This window comes from Rhinolophus ferrumequinum, chromosome 14, assembly GCF_004115265.2.
Source record: "Rhinolophus ferrumequinum isolate MPI-CBG mRhiFer1 chromosome 14, mRhiFer1_v1.p, whole genome shotgun sequence".
Classification (NCBI taxonomy): Eukaryota; Metazoa; Chordata; class Mammalia; order Chiroptera; family Rhinolophidae; genus Rhinolophus; species Rhinolophus ferrumequinum.
In genome coordinates, this window is record NC_046297.1 from 2,501,257 (window position 1) to 2,524,223 (window position 22,967).

General features: G+C 40.7%; 1 protein-coding gene across 13 annotated transcripts in view; it reads right to left on the reverse strand.

Moving 5' to 3' along the window:
* RALYL (RALY RNA binding protein like) overlaps window positions 1–22,967 on the reverse strand; it is a 499,528-nt gene that overhangs the window by 38,844 nt on the left and 437,717 nt on the right. For all 13 annotated transcript variants that reach the window (XM_033126911.1, XM_033126900.1, XM_033126901.1 and 10 more), the window contains 2 exons: window positions 18,873–18,920; window positions 7,891–8,054 (listed from right to left, as the gene is read on the reverse strand). In XM_033126911.1, the coding sequence (XP_032982802.1) occupies window positions 7,891–8,054; window positions 18,873–18,920 (212 nt within the window). The remainder of the gene's footprint in view (window positions 1–7,890; window positions 8,055–18,872; window positions 18,921–22,967) is intronic.

Genomic DNA, 22,967 nt, shown 5'->3' on the forward strand with positions numbered 1-22,967 from the left:
CTCACACCTCCTGCCACACACACACACACACACACACTACTTGTGGATGTTTCCTTTCGTGTCTACTCTTCACGTTCAGCTGTACGCTCCTGGTGAGCGGCGATCTGATCAGACATTGACTTGCAGGGGCCATGCTTTCGAACGTTTTCTGCATTTGAAGAAGCGCCTTCTCTTCCTGATGAGGCCCCTGTAGCATGAAGTCCTGGGCTTGGAGGTCTGCCCTCCTTAATTAACAATGACAGTCACATGTTTAAGAAGAGACCCTGACTCAGGTCAGTACCTAACGGAAACTCTCTGTCTTCTCATCCTAGACCAGACCCATGAAAAATTAGTCAGATTCACGATTAATAAGCTATTCTGGTTTCTGATAACACAACAAAAGAAGGACTATTGCACAGTTGTCTGAAGCAAGACATACTAATGGATTTACCCCATTATAGGCTCTCTACAAGGAAACTCTGAATGGAGAGAGGGCATCCAATTCCTGTTTTCCCTCCCTCCTTCCTTGCCTCCCTCCCTTCTCCTTCCTTCTCCCTCTCTCTGCATTCTTCATAGAACTTAGCTCAGTAAGACGTTAGAAAATGCCAGAAAATGTGTAGGGATGTGTACATGTCGGTATTCTCAGTGCCCACCCATTTCTGCCAGACCAACAACACAGCTGATTGAAAGCCATGGTGTGCTGGGCACCAAACTGGAGCTGACTGTCTAATGCTGAGAGAGAGAAGCAAGCAGGAAGGAAAGAAAATTCGTGTGGAAATACGCCTTAGGCAGAAGCACTTTGATAACAGAATAGGAAAGAACACATGCCTCTGGCAACAACCCTTTTGCATTTTTTCCCAACTTTCCCTCAACTCTTCAAACTCTATCCTCCTCTTTAAAGACACATCGGAGTTAATGCCTTTGTTTATATAGCACATTAGATAGCAAGAGTGAGGAGTGTCTGTTTCCCTAAGAATAATACTGAATACTTTTAATCAACTTGCTGTTATACAATTGTTATGTAAAAGTCCCCCAGGAGCTTGGGAAAATTAGATCTAATTACTGAAGACTATGAGATTTGCAATTTGCAGTTATGAGTGTTAGAATCAGAGAAAACCACTTCAGTTCCCGGGGGCCCCGGCCACCTCCCCTCGCCTCCCGTTCTGCTGTGTTCCGGATGCTCTGCGGCCTGTCACAGAGCTCGTGACCCCTGCCGGGCGTCTGTCTCCAGGCACCCACACCTCTGCTCATCTCCTCCACCTGGCCCTGCCCTTTAGTCCTTCGACGCCCAGCTCAAATGCTGCCAAACTGAGCAGTCACCCTCACGCTTGGGGCTCTCTGTCCATCAGACTCACCCTCCTTCCACAACTTCATCCAATGACACTGAAGGAACATTCATCCCAGCGTCTCTCTCCTTGACACGAGCAGGAGCTGCTCTGGACTTTGAACGCCAGTGTCTAACTTCTTTACTCAACTATAATTATGGAGACCCAGGAGCAGGGCATACGTTAGCAAAGGAGAGACACGAGGTCCCTGAAACCATGGAATGCCCACCAAGGGGTGGGAGACGACAATACACAAATGTAAATACTAGAAAGCTCCAAAGAAACATGCACACGTTTTAAGAAAGGCAAAAGTTGTGTTAAAATTGTAATATTCAATATATGCTGATAAGAAAAGATAAAGACAAGTCGTGTGTATACATTTTTTTTTGGCACACCGGTATATGTATGTGTGTATATATATATATGTATATATATATATAATTTTTAAGGCTTTCAACTATTTTATTTATAAGTGTACATTTAACACAAATAAACACCGATATATCAAAGCCTAGTTAATAGTAGTGTAACAATATGTATCATTCGATGGTTATAGTGTTTTAAACAACAGACTACACTGTTTCAAACTATAATGAACACACCTCCACACACACACACACAGACACACACACGGATGGGGAAAATAGTGCAGACAAAAGGTTAGAGGAGATCTGGCTGGGGAGCGAGACCTGTCATTTTAAAGGGTGGCCAGGGACAGTTTCACTGATAAGGTGACATTTGAGCAAAGTCCCAGTACGAGGGGGGCTGGGGCACGAGTGATGGGACGGCCCGCGGGTAGTGGGAGGGACACGGTGGGAGGCGGAGGAACGATAAGCACAAAGGCCAGAGCCGGCGTGTGCGTGGGGTGTCTCCGGGACGGCAGGGAGGCCGGTGTGGCGGGAGCGGGACGCGAACGTGGGGAGGAGCTCAGGCCGGCAGAGAGAAGGGGCGCAGGGGTATGGAGAAGACTGCGCAGAGTCTTGCGCTAAAGTAACTACTGTGGCTTTGCCTCTGGGTGACACGGGGCTAAGGGCCAGGTTCGTAGAGCATCCTTCTGACTGTGAGCGAGAAAAGACGGGAGCGGGCAAGGGTGGAGTCAGCGAGCTCCCTAAGAAGGCCGTGGAAGTGCCTCAGGGACAGACGATGGAGGCTGGCTGGGACAAGCAGTGGCGGGTGGGTGGTAAGAGGTAGATGGGACCCGCGGATGTTTTAAAGATTGAGGGCCAAGGCTGCCAAGGGGCTCAGGTTGAGGGGAAGGTCCGGAGTTTTTAGACTTGTTAACTGTGAGATGCCAAATACAGGTGGTAAGTAAGTAGGCCGATGGGTACAGGAGTCTGGAGTTTACGGGAGAGATCAAAGGTAGGAAAGTAAATGTGGGAGCAACGAGTTAGACATGGTTTTTTAAGTTAACACATAGGATGAGTTTGTCCTAATACACAGCTGACGCTACACGCATCACAGGTGTCTTAGTCCCACTATTTTCGAAAGATAAAATGTCGCGAACCCCTTTCCTCTACATAAATTCTACAACAAAAAACTGCAAACAAATTACAGACCAAAAAAAAGCACACTGTCATAATAAAAATCTGTGGCTGTCCAGTTGAATATTAGAATTCATTTTTCTATGAGTGGTTATAGGGCTTGAATTTAGAATTATTCTTCAAGACCAGCAAAATGAGAAATGGGGAAAAAAAAAAACTAACAAAGTTCCTAAGATAAATTACTTCAGCTTGTTTTCAGACACAAGGAGAAGCTAGGAGTCAGGTTACATCGTACAGATAATCTTAAATATTTTCCCTAAACTGTCACTGTAGTATTTCAGTTAGGAAAAAAGAAAAAGAAAGTCGTATTAAACCATTTCAACCGTCTCTCTCTAAATACTTCATCGATTTGGTGACACATATTATCATATTCTGATACAGTCAACAAAGTCACGTCTGTGCCTCTTGCTGTGACACGAGATACAGTCTGAAAAGGAGTTGACACGCACAGGATGATACCATCTGCCGATATGGAAAAACATGTGCCTCTCAGATTCACGTGGCGAAAAATATTCCAATTCATTTTGATCCTCTGCAGGTCAAGTGTCTTCACAGACAAATAAAGACTCCTCAGCTACCTGTCCCCATCAGTGATTCTTAAAGAGAGGGGAACAGAGCCCTGGAGGGGACATTTTCAATGCCTGGAGACAATTTGGATTGTCATGACTCAGAGACAATCTGAGCACCAATCTGTGGTGCTCCTGGCATCTAGTGGGCATCTGGTCTAAGTGTCCCACAATGTGCCGGTCAGCCTCCAACGCCACACCAGAGACTCATCCGATCCCAACGGTCGCAGTGCCACGCCTTAGACACTGTGCTCTAAAGAGTCACCCGCCGTCCCTCACCAGCACCCTGCTCTCTATGAGCTATTTAGAAAACTTAAAAATGTTTGCAACCACGTGGACTTTAGCAATGATACGACTCTTTTTATTTTTTCCTCCAGCCTTTGATAACTTATTTACATAAAAATAAAGGAATAATATAATTTGCATAGACCTTAATTCATCAATCACTTTTACATACCCTACGTCATCAGTAAGAAACCTGAGAACCTGACAATCTACATGACATTCTCAGAGCCCTATAATGACTTCACATAACGACTTTATGGGACAGAATAGTCTGAACAGGTAGAGTTCAGGTTCAAATGTAGGTGGGTCTTCTTAGTATAAACTCAAGATAGTCTATAACTAGCTTTCTTTTAGTTACAGCATTTCTAAAGATGTAGTTCATAGCCAACAGTGAAATGGGTGAAAAACACAAAGTAAAATGTGAAAAGCAAAAATAACACTGGTGACACATATTCCATAAATATGTAAGATTAGATGTGCATACAAATAAGTACAACAGGAGGCAGACGGCCTTACGTCCCATAGAGGGAAGACAGATGAACAACAGGAAGATGAACGATTGGTTTGCTCTAGAGGACAGATGACGCCCTTGTAGCAGAGAAGAGTGCAACTAGTTTCGTCAGACTGGCATGACCTGAGTGGGACTTGGAGAGACCCTGTCCAGGTAAGCCAGGACGAGCTTCAGGGGTGGGGAATTGGGAATGGAAGTACCACACCTGGTATATCTTGGGAAGCGCACGGAAGAGTGTGGATTCTTACCTGGTAAATGGTAGTCATTTTTAATTTTGAATGAGGGATTGACAATGCAGTTAGTGTAGAATAATCCTGCAGCTGGATGTGGAATTAAAGGGGTTTGGGGAGGACATACGGTCAAGACAACGAGTTAAGAGGCTACTAGAGTGGTTGAGGCTCTGCTTATCAGGACCAGATCTCGGAAAAGAGCAGAGAAGAAGAAGCAAAGGTAAGAAACGTGACTAAGATTTGTCGAGAGGACGTATTGCTTACATGCTTTTATAATCCCATAGAGGAAAGATGTGACCCTTCCTGGAGCTGTCAGTGGAGCACAAAGGAAAATGTAGGACTGAGAAAACCATCTTCGATGACAGATATTGTTGGACATTTTGTTATTGGCCTTTCTTCTATTTTAAAATCTGGTTTTATTAAGGAGCCACATAAAAGCCTAGTGAGAAGGCCCCGCAGAGAGGCTCACAAATGCGTGTATTTATTATAGATACATTATAAATGTTTTGGTTGGGCTGCTGTGTATCTAATACCAGGTTGGGATTTGAGCAGGGTTTACTACTCTCTTTATAAAATTTCTCACAACCTATTGGATCCACAGTATTATTGTTTCCATTTTCCAGATAGAAAATAGAGGCAGACAGGGGGTTAAAGGATCTCTCCAGGGCCACTGTAACAGTACGCTGTGGACATGGATTCATCCCAGGCCATCTGACAACAGGGCCTCAGGGATTCTCCACCTGCATTCAGTCTCCTGGAAGCAGGAGTCTCTCCGCTTCCTTCCTTCCAAAGCCACCCGCCCTTCTCAAGTCAATTGAGTACCTTCGGTGAAGACTTGTCTGATCCCTCTGGCCAACAGGAATTCCCTTAGGACCTGAGAGCAGAATATATATTTTGCTCAGGATAATGGATGCTGATATTAGCATTGCTTCTCTGACTGATGCTTTCACTCAGTATTTAAATCACAGGCTGTTTTGGGGGAGAAAAACCCAGCACAACACCACTTCCTTAGTGCTGGGGTAGGTTTTCAACAACTATGTCATAAATTCAATTGAACTGTCTTTAATTTCCTGTTTGGTGTCACCTATTCTGTTATCGAAGGGCATTGACAGGACCCCCAAAGGCATCGAAACCTACTAAAGTTTTCCTTGTGAAACATTAGAATTTAAATTCATTATTTAAAGACATTGAATCGGTTATCTTTCCCAGAGGGCACTGATTTTTTCCCCACTGAGAAACAATCGCCGACGCTCACAGGTAGGCATGTCTTCTCCGCTGTAAAATGTCTCCTAGCAGCATTACTTCCTCTTGATCTTACGACGCCAGGATGTGGGATGGGACAAGCTGATGACAGCCTTAGTTCAAGTTGATTTGAAAAGGGACAGAAACGGCGAGTGGCAATCTAACTTCTAAAAGAGTCATCCATTTTGGACACTGATCACTCTTTCACATTGGAAAATTATCGCATTAGTATATTTTTTCCTGGCATGGTTTTTCTCCTCAGCGGAATGTAGTCATATTAAAAATTCTGAAAGAAGAATGGGAAATTGTCCAAGCTGTACCATGGACAAGGGTGTTTCTAGTTGCTACAAAGACTGAGGAGTGCTTCTGGCACTTCGGGAGGCCAGGTGCTTTCACAGCTCAGAACACTCTCATGCAACGTGGAATTGCTGTGGCCAAGGGCCCAGCATCGCTCCCATGGATAAACTTTGTTTTAAAAGTGACCACAGGGCAAGGAGGCCATAGATGCTTACAGTATTTCTATTTCAAATTAAGTTAATATTATAATGTGGGAAAAGTCTCCTATAACCAAGCAGGCCATTCAATGTTCAATTTTCCACAGCAAGAACCAAATTCAAGAACTTTCTTAGCTTTAGGCAATAACATGAGAGGACATAGGACTCTGTTTAGAGATTCTCTCAGCAACCCATTTTCTTTTATTACTAACCCTCAAAAAGGGAATTCCTATTTATCTACTCACGCAATAGATAGATAAATGGGTAAGTAAGGACACAGGGGTCTGCAAATTCTATTTAATTTGCTATGTAGGTAATACTAGGTAAGTCTATTTCTCAGTCACATTCTGAGCGTGCCACACTTTTGTCAGTTACCAGAAGCCTCAGTGCGTTCCTGCTTCCCCAACTACTGTCTGCACATTCTCATGTCAAAGTATTTCCACAGTGATTCCGTCTTAGTATGTCTGATGGTGCTAAAAAGTAAAGGGCAGTGCTCCAGTAAATCGAGCATACGGCGTTGAGAATGAGGTGGTCTGAGTTGCATTCTCGGCTCTACCATTAACTAGTTTAGTTACATGACTTTGCATTTACTCATCAATAAAATCGGGTGAGAGTATTTGCCTTACTTCCCTTAAAGGGTTGGGGTTGCAGAGTAGCTACAAAGCCGCTACAATGGCCTGGCAAACTGCACTGGCGTCTCCCTCCTCTCTGGTCTTGTTCCAGCCACATTTCCCTCCCTCGCTTGGCGCACCTCGCTGGCTTCCTTGTTGTTCCCTGACTTCTAATTTTAACATGCCTGTGGTGGTCCTGCCCTCTGCCCTGCCAGCTTCACAGCGCACCGTCTCACCTCTGCATTTCCTCCAGGTCTCTGCTCAAATGCCAAGTCCTCTGAGACGTGGTCATAGGACTATCCTGAGAAATAGATCACTCCCACTTTCTCTGTCACTTCATTTTACCTAATTCTTTGACACAGTGACAATATACCGTGTAACACCTCACATTTTCATTTGTTTGCTTACTGTCTGTCTCTTCTCTGCTAGAATGCAATCTCAAAGCATGCAGAAAACGTTGCTCTCCTTTCCTTATGAATAATATTCTAATAAATTCAGGTTTTTTCTGCATCCATCTATGTACAGATTTAGAAGCGGGTTTAGTTGGAAAGTTTGTGTCTCTGCTTTTTACTAATGTAACATTACGTGAACACTGTTTTATTTTTTATGACATTAAGTATGTTTTCAGACAGAACTCCAATAGTGATTTAGAACAGTATGTCAATTTGCGCTTTTAGCATCTCTACTATATACTTTGCCTATCTTAATTATCCCAGTGCATTTTCAAATATTCAAACATGCACTAATTTTGCATAATGTGTCTCTGCAAAGACAGTAGGTCCCACTTCTTCAGAAGTGGACTTGTTTATTCACCTTTCAGGACTGTAACATGTCACAAGTGGGCCAAGAGTTCATTATTTGTGCTGAAGAAAGAGCTTTCAAACAGGTCCTGGGTTTTTGCCCGTCAGGTTTGTGTCTCTCTCCCCCTACAGTGTATTGTTGTGGAAAGCACATGCCCTTTCTCATCCATGTTTTATGTCTCTAGTCCTCTGTACACAGCAGACACTCCACAATTATTTGATTAACTTATTGACCGTAGGCATTCATGCAATGATATGCATCCCCACCCTTCTTTAAAAGGGAACAAAATCAAGGAAGTGACTTACATTTAGAGCCTGATGAAGAAGACCCACTGACGGTTGGTCTCGATCCCCCTTTCATGGAAAACACTCCTTTTCCCCGGCGAGTCGTGGTGACAGCCACTCTGGGGCGTTTCAGCGGGATTACTGCGCGGGGAGGTGGAGGCACGCGGCCATGGTAATCGAATAACCTTCACAAGACACAAACACCGTGAGAGTTGGCTTATGCCCCGTGTGCCATCAACTGTGTGAAATGATTAAGAGAATGGCCTTGTACAAAATTCCAGTAAAGGGTTTTCTGTTATCGTTGCTGTTCTCTCATATTCAGAAACAGGTATTTATTGGAAAATTCATTTTTCAAAAGAAATGAAAATCTAGTCTATGTGGACATTAGCATGTGACTCTCCCATGTGAACTCATTTGGAAGGTATGACAAGACCAGGGGCTTTGCTCCCAGGATGCCATGCAACCCACTGAAGTCACGCTGACCTTCCTGCTCAAGGCTCCTGCTTTGCTTGGTTGAACAGATTTACCCTTCGTAGAAACAGAAATCTTCCTCTTACATATCACACTTATTAGCACACTAGTCTGAAGAGAGGAAAGATCATGCAGAATCGGGAACAACAAGACAAAAAATTGTTGCCTGATCAGAAGACAGCTCATAGGAAAAAAGAGAAATTAGAAGTGAGACTCAGGTAGAGAAAAAGCCGTGAGAGACAGATGAGCACGGTGCCACACCTCTCTCTCAGGACTTCCTAAGTAAGGGAAGGCTCCTTGGACTACAGAAAAATGGAGACCAAGGTGGACTGAAATGGCGTGAGCATGAGGACCAAACTCTGTTGTGTAAAGTACTGGTGGGCAATATCCGTCAGGGTATCTTTTTATTATTCTGACCATCTGCTAGATGTGCACATTGAGACTAGAAGTATTTGTGTAGTCAGCTGCTGAAAATTTCTTCAACAAAGAGGAATACCAATGAAACTCTTAGAAGCTTTTGCTAAAGAGTGAAAAATGATATTCACCACAATCAATGCATTTCCATTAAACAATGAGAGGAATAAGAAAGAGTATAAGAGTATTTACTCATGTATATAAATATGCAATTCACTGGTTCAAAAGCTTCATTTTATACGGTGTACACACAGATGACAAAATTCTGTGTGATTGAGCACATTTGAGAAGCATAAAAATGCAGAGAAAAAATATGAGGGTATATATACTCATTTATTTTTAAAATGATTTGCCAGTGAACCAGATGTGTTATTATGTTATCCATTATAAAGAAAATAGTATTATTGACTTAGAAGGATGATAGTTACATATTTTTCTGTGACACCATTACACCGATTACCTTCTCATAATTGCTTTAAAGCGGTCAATAAAAATAACCTAATACGAAAGTCAGAAATGAGAAAACCAGAACAGAAAGAAAATGCAAAGAACCATTTATAATAGGTTATTTCAAAATTACATCTTATTTACACATACAGATGAAAGTGGGTCAATTCCTTTGTGGAAAGTAAGATATGAAATACCATAACAATTAAGATAGGCTGGTTTCCAAATATTCATTCATTCATTTTGGGAAAAAGTAGTATATAAACCACATTTAAAGCAGAACTTAGTACAGGAATGTCTCTGGTATTAGACAGCCAAAGTGTTCAAAAATGTTTTGGAAACATGCTGGGGAAAATCTAAGAGATGTCTGGAAAACAGAAAGAAATGAAATGAGAGAGTTCAAGGGAGGTGCCATCCTCTGCGAATAAGCCAAGTCCATTAGAGCCGAAGAACTCGCAAAGAACAGGTCGAGGAGATCACCACATACTCTTATTTCAAAGACTGTAGGCAGGGGGAGGCTGGCAAGGGTTATAAACACCACCTGCACCACCGGGCGGGAAGATGAAAAAGGTCAACTAAACCTGCTGTCATTTCCATCACAAAACAAGGTCTACGTTACTTATTTATAAGTTGAATTCACAGAGCACCTTAAGTCAGTGAACCAAAACACGAAGGTACTTTTCCTGAGCTACAACACCCAAAGCTATTGCAGGAGAAAGAAATACAGCCATTGACTCATCTCTTCCAGGGTGGACGATGCCGCTTGAGATGAAAGGCAAGGTCTATTGGAAGGACCGTTCCCAGGCCGTGAAAGTGCAATTTAGCAGGTGCATTCAATAAGCTAATCTATAAATTGGGTTAAGAAAATTCCGAAAGTGCACTAACATACGTATTTATGTAAGAACGCAATGATGAAACTGCAGGCCAAATAAAGCCACCGTATTCATTCTACTTCAGTTACAAGGCAATTCAATAATGTTTTATAGGGAACAGAAATGTCTATCAATATCTCTATTGCTTCCCCCAGCCCAGGGTTGCAAAGCCTCCAGGATTGGCCAGGCCTGACATGATGTTGAGAAAAGACAGTTGTGTCTGTGACATACTTTTAGTAGGTGACATACATTTTAGTAACATACTCAGTATGTATTGTGCCTTTTGTTGGCAATTCCTACAGAGGCTAGCACCTGTTCTCTGGGTATTTTGGTGAGTTGCTTCAAAGGAGGGGCAAGACTCCTTTCTCACCAAGGAATCAGGAAAGGTTTTACCAATTCTTTCTGCCATGCTGATGGGAGGATAACACAGGACCAGAACTTAACATTTTAAAAGTGATATGTAATTTACAAAACAAAGCTAAAGAAAGGTATGGGTACTTCACATGAGGGCATAGTATTTAATTTTACAAAATTTAATGGAGTTGGGGAGTTTCTTAATTTTCATCGGGCACACTTGAGTTGACCAGAAATCAAAGCAAGGAAGACTGGATATTATCCTAATGCATAAAAACAGAACAAGGTAAGGAAAGGAAGGGGCAGGTTTTCTGGGATTACAAAGTGAGATGTCGGGGTGCTTCTAAATGCAGGGGGAAGTGGTTGAGAGACAGCTTGTGAAGGAGACCCAAGCATTAATTTTCTCATCAGAATTCTGTGTATCGACACCCAAAGAAATCTTTCCTTTACAAAGTATTAGATTGGGAAATAGTGTTGAGACAAAGGGAACGGTCCATTTAGGATTATAGAAGGACAACAGAGATTGCAATCCAATTGAATTAAATGGAATCCACATCTCAAAGGCCACTTAAAAACTTAACATTTCTTCCTTCCTCCTCTCTTTTTGTACATTCCTCTCTTAGAATTATATACCCTCTCCTTCTCTTTCATGGTTCTTCATTTCTCCTAATATTGCGTTATCAGAGTATGTTTTCCTCTGTATTTATGGGTCAGATAACTAATGATTTATCATGAAGTTCCTTCATTGTTCCTTCCCCAAGGTCTATTTTAAAGTGAAAACTCTAAAAGACCCAAGAGTACTGTTTTTCCTTTAATATTTACCAATCAAGTAGATAATTGTTTATAATGAAGCCAAACATGATTCTGCATTCTCTAAGGTCTATTTTAAAATAAGAACTCTAAATACGTTCTCTCAAACAGTAAATAAAATCAACATAGTCAGGTTTTAATAAGAGCGACCCATTGAGGAAATTTGAGGATTTAAGTTGTTTCATTTGATGAGCACATCATGTGCCCATTTCTTGTTTGGAATTTTGTTTGCTTTAATAATATCTGAGACATGTAATTTTATTAAATACCAAGTGCTAAAAACTGGTAAATAATTTTAATATATTAATTTATTCGATAAAAATAGATGTAACTTGCCTCTAGGAAGAATAAGGATATTAGCTATCCCAATAATAGCTACTTTTTGGACAAAGGCAATTTAATGGCATACAAAATGAATATAGTTGACATACAAAATGAATATAATTTTGAATCCTTGTTTTTTTGTAAAGCTTGGTATTATTAAGCTTTAACAATAATAAAGCAACATTTTTAGGAAAAATACATGAAAAAAACACCAAAAACAAAAAGCCCACAACTCCCACTCTCACACTCTAAAACAACTACTATCATTCTCTAATCTTTTTTCCACATTCCACAAAAAGTTATCCACATTTTTCACATAATTGAAAAAATAATATATGTACAATCGTGTATTCTGGCTAATTCTCTTTGGTGTATATTAAAACCACTCTTAAGCCTGCTCAATAGTCTTCCTAATGTTTACTTGCTGTGGTGCATTTTCTCAGGTAGATGCCACACCTTTTAACAAATCATTGCCTGACGGACTTTCGACTCAACACCTATTTTTCACTGTCAACTCCTGTGATTTTAAAATTCAAGAAACATTTTTGAAGATGTAATATTTGCATAGTATTTTGTCACTGAATACTAAATGTTCGTTTTAGAGAAACTGATTTCAAGAATTGGCAATTATCTTTTTTCTTTTAAATTTCCCTCAGCAAAAGAGTTCTTCATTTTTCTTACTGATGAATCAACACTTACAGTCACTGTGTGGTTTAATGCTAACAAAAAATATGTGGTCTGGACTAGGGGCTACGTCACCAGGCTGCCCAGAGCCAAACCTTGAGAACAAATATATGGCCATGTTCTCTGGGGCCCATCAGCAGGGAATAACCAAGAGGACCAGAGAAGTTCTTCCCCTGTGTCATGATTCAAACTTGAACTCTCCTTTTCGGTTTGCTTAACTTCTGACAGATTAGGAAACCAAATTAAGTTTCGTCTAGGAAACCAAATTAAAGTGCCTAATTATTTTTTAAATTTTTTTGAAATCCACATGAATGACTCTGATAGCTTCCTACTCTATCTGTTTTCTATACTGTTTGAACTACTCAAAAATTCATAAAAATCTGTCTATAATTTCCACCCTGACTTCAGGTACGCTTTGGTGACAACTGATTCAAAACATAATTTTTAAAGGCACACTTCACTTGAGACCAGTAAATGAATAATTTCTTTTTCTGTTTTTTTTTTTTTTTTGTCATTAAACTCTTCCAAGATTTTCAGGGAGGTCTCCTCTGCTCCTCAGACCTTGTGTAAATATTTCCTGAACATGCTTTTAAAGGCAAGCTGATTGAAATCTTGAATGATCTTTTTTTTTGCAATATGTTGACCTTACTAGAATCTTTCTATTTTATACAACTTTGTTATTTGCTATCGTTTGTATACAGCTTTGAGTGATTAAAAACATATATTTGAATAGCAATGGAATGATTCTTTAATTCTTATAATTCTGCAACGTGGGTATTGTGAAGCCATTTTGACCATGAAGGAAACCTGTGAAAAAGGGAGGAGGTGACTTGCCCAAATTTCACCAGTCAGCTCTTGCACCTACGTCTGAAATTCACGTCTTCTACCTCCAAATCGTGCCCTTTGTCAACCGTGCCATGCTGCTACTTCCCAATGTTTTAAGTGGACTACCACTCTACCAGATGGTCATTTAAATTTGCATAATGAAACAGACCTTGCCTTTTGCTAATACGGTTCACTAGTACATACTGTGCTCTGTAATCAACGACCTGAAACAACCACAACTGGACGTAGAGTTTTTGCAGCAATGTATCCCTAGCAGCTTCTCTTCTGTTAATTTACAGGAGGTCAAAGTGTTCCAGAGTGGAACCATGTCCATTTGAATTATTTACGAGGGACAAGTTTTCTATGCGACAAAGTGCCTACGGCATTTCTTCTTCTCCATTAGCAGAAGTTTCCTCCTTCCTGGAGGTGATCAACTGACACTGTGGAAAAACCAATGGCTTAAAACTGCTAATATCTCAGAAATTGAAAATACTCCCCGGGGGGATTCAATATAATTTTAGGCACACATCTCCTTTTCCTTTACTGGGAAGAGTATAAATATTTATGTTTCGTTTTAATAACATGTAATACTCTTTATTCAGAGCCATACTGGACCTTTTAGAAGAAAATGCCATCGAATGGTATAAATTAATTACTGGGCAATGCTTTGTATAATATAAAAAAATAAAAGTTTAGAAAAACCACACGAGTCTATTATTTAGTGATACGCTTCATGATCCCTGAAATTAGGGATATAAAATTAGCCTTTGGAAAAGTTACTGCAGGGCTAATGCATCTAAGCAACCACAATAAGATGGAAGAAGTTTTCCTAACGTTTAAAACTAGCTAAGGGTTGAAAATCCCCAGATATGCACATTAGAATCCCCAAATGAAGCAGAGATCTGATGGCAACACTGAAGAGGCAGAAAAGGGTTAATAAAAGTGAGCCTGAAGGGGGACTGCCCAGGCCTGCATCCCCGCCCCAGGAACCGCCCAGGCTCATCCCCTAGAAATAAGTCTAAGATGTCCAAACCCTCATGAAGAGGAGGTACGACCGACCGAACTGCCTCATTATAACGCAATTAGAATGGAAAGAACATTAAGGCTTAGCCCCTCCCCCGTGGGTGTTTTCTGTATGCATTCTGGGAAAGAGCATGTGTAGAAAGAAACTAGTTATGTAACCAACATATGTCAATTGAATGACCTCAGTCTGTGCGTCACACCTCCTGCCATAAGGAAATTTGCCTCCACTTTCCTATGTAAGGAAAAGCGAACCTAAAGCTAGGTGCAGTCCTCTGCCCCAGCAACGTCTAGGCCGGCTTCTTTCTTCTTGAATAAACTTACTTCCTTGCTGTCCTCATTTCAGGCTGAGTCTGTGAACTTTTTGTACCTTTTGCGCATGACCAGGGGTTAATTGCAGTGACACAACAAACACTCTGTGCACGTGTGTCAGTTCCTAAGCTCTTATCTGTCAGCTTCAGTCCCACCTTGAGCCACAGCAGGTCAGGGGGCTGCAAACCACACACTTCTGAGGGACCACCTGGCTCCTGGCTGGGCGCAGCCTATCAAGGACGTGAGGGGACACCGCCAGATGGATCCAGAAGAGACAGCTTGGTCCTTCCTGTCCACGTCCTGCTTCGGTTTTGGCTCCGGCTTCCTGTTACCATCACGCCTGCCTCGTTGCCTCACCCTGGTAGCAGTGATTCTTTCTAGTAGCAGGAGCTAAATCCAGTTTGAGGCACCAGGCAACCCCCGCAAAACAGCCTCTTCTTTCCCTCGCAGAGGTCAGGGTTCCAGCCCCACAGGCGCGCCCCGCCCCCACACCCCCGGGCTCAGACACAGCAGGCACCAGGTGAGCAGGAGCTCCTACTCAGTTCCAGCTCTCCAAGTCCCTTTACTGCCTTAAAATTTGATAGTCCCAGCCTCTCTCTCAGTTTCCCCAGCCGCGGAGCGGGCTGGCTGTTTCCTGCAGCCGCTGGCTATACCGGGTCATGGTTTTCAGTTCCTAACTACCTACTTAGATTTCCACACACGGTTGTCCCTGTGAAATACAACTATGGGATTTCTGTTTTCCTGACCCAAAACGAAAGAGCTTGGGGTTAAAGGAAATAGCTGAATTCTCTCTCTCTCTCTCTCTCTCTCTCTCTCTCTCTCTCTCTCTCTGCAGGTCACTTGCAAGTGGAGTGCTCTGGGAGCAGAAGGAGGAAAACAATAAACACAGAACAATCCAGAGGCGTTACAATGGACTATTATGGAAGGACAGCTAGCCATCCAGCTTATTTCTCAGTCACAGGGACACTGCCACACGAATAGAAGACACCCACTCACCGTCACTGTCAGTGGCCACTGTCACTGGTCTGAGAGGCTAACAGTGACTAAGCCCTGGAAACATACCAGGCATAACCCAGCCTATGAGGCAGGACTTCATTTCATGCTCACTGCATGGATGAGACAACAGGGTTTGTGGTATGAGATAACTTGCCCAAGTATGCACCGCTAGTTAAAAAAAAAAAAAAGAAGAAGAAGAAAAGAAATTAATCATGAATATAAGCAGTGTTACTGAAGAGGAATCACTGCAGATAAACTGCCAGCACAGCTCAGCTGTTTATCTGGTCCGGCCTCTCCACTCATGGGAACCAAACTCACAGGGCACTGCCAACTACACCACTAGTGGCGGGTGCTTAGGTCTTTCTCCACCAAATGCGGAAAAAGGGGAAACAAACGGATGAGAGCACAGACTGCTCAGACAGTCGGGTAGCGATACAACCACACTCATCTGTACACTTACGTGCCAAGCAGATTTTATGTAAGACAAAGCAGTGATTTGGAAATTGTTCAGAGTTAGCTTCTCTGTGCAGTGGAGACTCATCTGGAAACTTCGGGCTCTGTAGTTATTTGGCGATTAAAGCTCCTGCTCTTTGGTGGATAAGAGATATCACCCATCTATTTATCTATCTATCAATCATCTATCTATCATCATTTATCTATATCTTGTATCTATCTATCTATCTCTAGTTATCATCTATTTATCTTATCTATCTATCTAATATCTAATCTAATTAATGATTTTATTGAGCTATAATTTATACACAGTAAAAAAATATGTAGATTTTGGCCTCCCTTTAAAGATGATAAAACTAAAACCTGATTACTTGCCCAGAAGTTGGGTCTTTTGCCATCTAGACCAAACTCCATTTTAGCTAGATATTCTTTAGGTATAAAAGGGAGACACATGTTAGAAAATATTTAAGAGGTTATAATGCTAAAACAGTTTCCTACTGACAGACTAAGAAACAACGTATATTAATTGAAAACTTCATTCATAGCAATGAAGACAGTGTTCTGCAACTTGAAACAAAAGCTGCATTAGAGAATGTCTTTAGCATTGTCAAAAACTAAAATGTTCAAATAGTTTGAAGACTGTCTAAATGTTATCTTTTCTTAATAGTAAAAGGGGTTATTTTAAGGCTGTCATTTTTAGGATAAGTGATTACAAGCTACTTAATATTTAAAAGAATATATGTCATAGAAATGATGGAAATGACTTGAGAAAATCACCCTTAAAGGTTCATATTCAGAGTAACCAGTGGAGTGACTCGCTAACTCTGCAGGTGACCACAGCAGTGCAGGGATGGGTGTGGGACATCCGGGGACATTCAGGAAGGCTGCTTCCTTTGTATTTAACTTCCGGAGCCTGAGATCAGTGCCCTGTTGTGCATATTCACACAATTAGTATTGAATCTAAATAAGGAGGGTACGATTGTCACTTTGTCACTAATTAACTGTGGGATCTCGGGGAAACCCGCATCTTTCTGACTGTAAGGAGATGAACTGATAATAACACAACTGAGTGTCCACTGTGTGGGAGACACAAGGAACGTGCCGAGGAAGCACATATAAGCGAAACTGAGCGCGTTCCCTGCCCCGAGAGGAAGCAAGGTGGAGGCGAATCAAAGACTGTCACCGCAGAAGGAGACACGGCAGAAGGATCCAAACGCAGTGCTGAAGAAACAGGGCTGCTGAGAGAAGGGAATAGAGGGCCTAATTGAGTGTGAGAGTGGTGCTTGTGCTGAGATCTGCAGCATGAAGTTAGGTGGAAGAAGGGGTGAAGAGAGGGGCACCTCAGAGGAAGGTCCTGAGGCAGAGGGGACCTGGTGTCCTTGTGGGACTCGGGAAGGACCCGTGTGGCTGGAGCGGAGGACCAGACCCTGACAAGGGATCACAGAGTATCTTCCCTATTTAAATGTCTACAAACTCTCTCCCCAAGTTTGACTGTTTACACTCTGGGATTGTTTCTTTGTTTGACTAGAACTTATAATATAAAGCTTAACAGATCCAGTCTAATGATCTATGTCTAGTCAGCCCTCACTTTGCCTATGTCTGAATTTCCACTGCCACTGTTTATTTAAATAACACAAGTCCCCCACCAGCAGAAATCAACTGTCAGTTGCGACAATAATGGTGAGTCATTTCATAAAGTCCAATATTGGGTGCTAGGTTTTTAGTCCACAAATCACTATGCAAATAACAGACATGCCTGACGGTCAGGCATCAGTCACCACTTCCTTCAAAGTCCCTCAGGGACCCGTGGCTGTGCCTCTGTCACTCAGGTCACAAAAGACTGCAATATGGACCTTGCAGTGTCCCCTCATGGTGAACCATGTGGTATTTTACAAAAATGGATAAGCCAAAGAAGGAATTGGTTAACAAAGATGAAAGTGCAGCAGAGAATGGAAGAGGGATAACACTGGAAGCAAAATTAAAGTGAAACGTAATGGAATTATGGGAGAAATAGCTGGCTGTGGAATTGCTGACACACTTCCATTTGAGACTCCAGATATGGAGCCGGAGGAATCTAATAAAAGCAAGCATTGTGACATAAATATGGAAAGTGGTTGTGACGTGATGAAAAGGGCTTGGAGATGTCCCAGAAGGAGGACCTGGCAAAGCGCTACGCACCGATGAACTCTGGGACAGACTGTTCAACAGTGATAAACCGTCCAAGTTGATCCAACCTCGCAAGGAGTCCGACAACTCACCAAACATCAAAACAAACTAGCTCTGTACCGTAAGGTACACCAGAAGAAAGAGAGCACCGCTCAAAACACTTCTGATAAGTCTTTTTCACAAAGAAATAAAACACATTAATTCTCAATATTTTCACTGCTTTACCTTACAGTGCACTAAATAATTATTAGTTTTACTGTAATTCCCTTATATTTACCAACAGTAAGAGAGTTTTTGATGTTATGACAATCAAAGATCATGGAAAAAATCCCATTTCCGCCCCCCCCCCCCACACACTGATTACATCACTTTGCATGGTTTCCTTTTATGGTCTCACAGTCCTACGCAAAGCAAGAACTGTCCATAGTTTTTACTGAATCGAACCAATCTGGCATTTTCAATGTGTCATATGAAAGCAGATGCATTTTAGAAGATTACAGTCATTTTCTGAGTTTATAAAACTCTCAGTCTTGAAGAATTCTAAGTCAACAACAGACCTGGAAAATAATATTGGTTAATGAAACCTCTGGAATCTTATCCAAATATCAGAAACCAAATTTGAGGCTTAAGCACCGCCAAAGTCTGAAAGGTCCAAGAAGCCCTATACTTCAGTAAGTATAATGAAAATAGGAAACTCTATCTAGATTGTATTTTTGGAGACTTAGCATTTTATTTTATTTTGACTATAAAATATTATTTGAAACATGTCCATCAAGAATGCCTGTGAATGAAATGTACAAAATAGTTAAAAGGTCATTTAAATCCAAGGGAAATGAAGATGAAAAGTTGACATACCGATTGTAGAAATCATCTCTGTAGTAATCATAGTCAAAGACGTAACCACTAGGGGAAGGGCAAAGAAAAAATTAGTTGACATTTGTTTCCACCACACTGATGATGTTGGTATTAATTTATGATGTGATAGCAAGAAAGTTAGGTTACTTTAAAAATATTTCTTTTCCAATGTAATTATGTATCCCAAGAATTTTACAAGGTAACGTTGCTTTGGGTACAGCACCGTGTCAAACAACTGCGAGATCCCTGACGAAGAGGTTTGAGGAGGGTTTTTGTGGTTTGGACTGGAATATGGAATATGAGAGCAGGTAGCAGATCACATTTTTTAATACCCGAAGCCCATTTTTTTTTAGACAGGGTATAATATTGTTATCCTTTCTTCCTAAGGTAAGTACAATGAGGCTAAATAATGAATAGAAGGCATAGAAATAACATAAATGGAAAGGCTTACTGACCCATTCACTATCAGAATGGTACACAGGAATATGGTGCCCTCAGAAATTCAGCTTTTTTTTAGTCTAAAAATGTATGATTCAATACTTCACATAGAGAAACATTTTTTTAAAAAGCCACTTTGGCTGAATCTTACCAACAATAACTTAATATTTTCAGTTATATAAATAGGAATTAATAATTGCATTTCTGTAATAAGATTGTTATGATTGATCTCTTTAAAGGAATATGTAATAAAATTTGTCCCCATTCAATCATATAGTTGTTGGATTTTACAAAACACTCCATAGGCATTATTTCTTTTTAATATTAGTCCTCAAAACAACTCTGTTGGATACTGTAACTGAAAGAAACTAAAGTGCAAAGGACCTCAGTGACTTGCTTAAAATTTTATCACTAGTAAGTGACAGAGCTGAGACTGGAGAAAACATATTCTGAACCCACGCGTGGGGCTTTTTTTATGACACTGTGTAACCCTCCCCAAGCTGGAAGAAATTTAATCTCATTGTGAATGGACTATCTGTACTATAAGAAAGTAATTATTTTTAATGTTCAGTAATTTATTTTTATATTGTCATCAAATTGACTATCCTAACCCTTTTAAAGTATAGAATTCAGTGGCATTAAGTACATTCACAATGTTGTGGAAACAGCACTGCTACCCGTTTCCAGAATTTTTCACCATCCCAAACAGAAGTTCTGCACCTGTTAAACAATAACTCTCTGTTTTCCTTGCCCCCAGTCCCTGGTAACCTGCATTCTACTTTCTATTTCTATGAATTTGCCTATTCTTGGTACCTCATCTAAGTGGAATCCTACTGTATTTGTCCTTTCAGTCTGGTTTAACTCAGTTATCATAATGTTTTCAAGGTTTATCCATGTTATAACACATAATGGAATTTCATTCCTTTTTATGACTGAAGAATATAACACCATATATATATATATATATCCACACACACATATATGTACATATATATATATATGTATATATATATATATATATATATATATATATATATATATATATACTATACTGGGGTGCCCAAAAAATGCATACAAGTGGACACTTTGGTCAGTGTTGCCCAAGCAGTAGTTCGCCGTAATCAGAAATGTCTGGACGCTGATGGGAACCACTTTGAGCACCTCTTGTAATTGCAGAAGTTAAACATGACTTGTACTCATCTTTTGTTATCAGTATATATTGAGTATTACAATTTTAATACAGTTTTTTCCTTTCTTAAAATGTGTATATATTTTTTGGCATCCTCTGTATATAACCACTTTTTGTTTAAATTTATGCTACTTTTACTCACATTCATCACGAGTAATCACCATTTTATCTTATGTTCAATGATTTTAAAGTATATGTTCATCTTATAACTAGAAGTTTGTACCTGTTGACCCACATGTCCCCATTTCCCCACCATTGGTGACCACCTTTCTGCTCTCTGTTCCTGAGTTTGCTTTTTCAGTTTCCACCTGTAGGTGACATCCTACGGTATCTGTCTTTGTCTGACTTGTCTCACTTTGGCTGATGCCCTCAAGGTCCGTCCACGATATTGCAAATGGCAGGACGTTCTTTCTCCTGGCTGAATTACAGTCCATTGTATGTGTCCCACATCTTCTTTATCCATTCATCTGTTGACGGACACTTGAGAAATGGTAATTATGTTTTATGATCTTTTCTCTGAGACTTTTTTTTTAAAAAATATTATAACGTTAGACAGCAGAGCTTAATAGCAAGAAGGAAATATGACACATGTACCAATTAATACATGTGTTGCTAATGTAAATGGCAGTAATGATTCCAGATGTGTCTGATACTATTAGGGAATACTTCAAAAGTTTAAAAGCCTTCCGGAAATTTAAAAATGCATGAGAAAAAAAGTATTCATTTTTATTTTTCTCAGTGGCTGCTTAACCCCTCTTGTCCGACCTGCTTATTTTTTATTCGATCCTGACTGCTAAGGAGTATTTACAAGAAGGAGCGGGTAGCTCAGCGTACCGAATTGTCTGACCCCCAGGTCCCACCGTCAGCCATCACGGACTCAACGTCACCCGCCACGTTAAAAATGTAATGACACGTACAAGCAGACTTTGGGAATCACAGCAAGCCTGCTTTTGTCTCCATGGTCTAGACTTTTAGTAGTCAAGTCGTCATGGTTGTCATCGGCTCAGGTCAGGAGCTGGAAAATCAAGCTGGGTTTCCATGGAAGGAAGAAGAGATTCAAGGAGATGAAGAGACATTACCGTAGGGCAAGTGTGATTCATATCACTCAGGCTTTCCTCAGTGTTCCTGCTGCCCTCCTCAATCCGGTTTCCTTTTCTTTCCCTCCCACAGATTCTATCGCTGTCATAAAAATCCCTCCCTTTTCTTTCTGAGCGAACCTCTATCGGAAAGGAGCTGTCAAAAATGGCATTTCCAGGAGTCCTACTCAGGTTTCTAAGGTATTTTATGGATCCTAGAATTTTACTGCCAGAAAAAAAGCTTGTCTTGCTCATTAAAAAAGATCCCCCTTTCTGCGCTCACAAGCCAAGACTGGTGCTATTATGCTGAGGGGCTAACCTATTTTGTTTTTTAAGGAGGAACTTTTACAGTTTTCATTCAGTTCTTTTGTAAGACAATCTGGTTCTTAGGCCACTAAAAACAAAATGACAATACATTAGATGCTCAGGGTGTTGTCTAGTAAATGTCAAAGTTTTTGTCGTTTGGGGTCATGATCAGAAGCAAGGGGTAGGTACTTGACTTTGTAGAACAGTGAAACAATAGTTTTGAATATTTAACACAAACAAATACTTTGTATTTTCATTTTTGTATCTGGTATACGCTATGACTTTTATTCTACTTTTCAATGTACCTTTACTCTGCTCGGATTCTCTCAAAATTTAATGAGATATCAGAATTGGTAAAGTAATTGCTTAGAGACACACACACATTCTCTTTATTACTGAAGATCAAATGAGACTGAGTAAGTTGCCTGGAATTTCATTTAAACTTTTTCATTTATAGAAGAAGAAATCACAACTCATTGGGTTTTGCAATATATGAGATCAATTTTATCTAATCCCTTTGAATTCATAAAACTGGCTTCATATGAGTAGACTAACACACAAAAGTATTTCTTGTTATTTTCCATCACAAAACTTCATTAAAATATAATCTGAAGAATATTAATAAACTTCTTAGCTCCAGGAGGGAGAATTTTAATGGTTTCTTAACAGACATCCTGCCTTGCAAATTACTGTATCTGGCTCTCTAAATTAAACTGAATAATCAATTATTGAGCACTTACTGTACGCACAGTCCTGGGAGTTGTGGGTAATATTGGCAGAACATGGCTTCGACCCTAAAGGAATGTCAGTCTAAGCATAAGGGACCAGACAAATGTGCATAGGACCATAATTCAAAGCAGAATTTGATAAATGCCAGAATAAAAATGAAAACTGCTGTGAGAGCTTATGGGTGAGAGAAGTAGGATTGGCTAATGGGGCGCTGGTATCAAACACGGCATGGGTCCTTGTAAAAGAAGAGGGATTTGACAAGTAAGTGTTCACCAGGTAGCCCACGATGGTCAAGGACTAGTGGTAGAAAAATGTGGAGCAAGTATGGTGGACCGTGCCTCCCCACATTGATTCTCT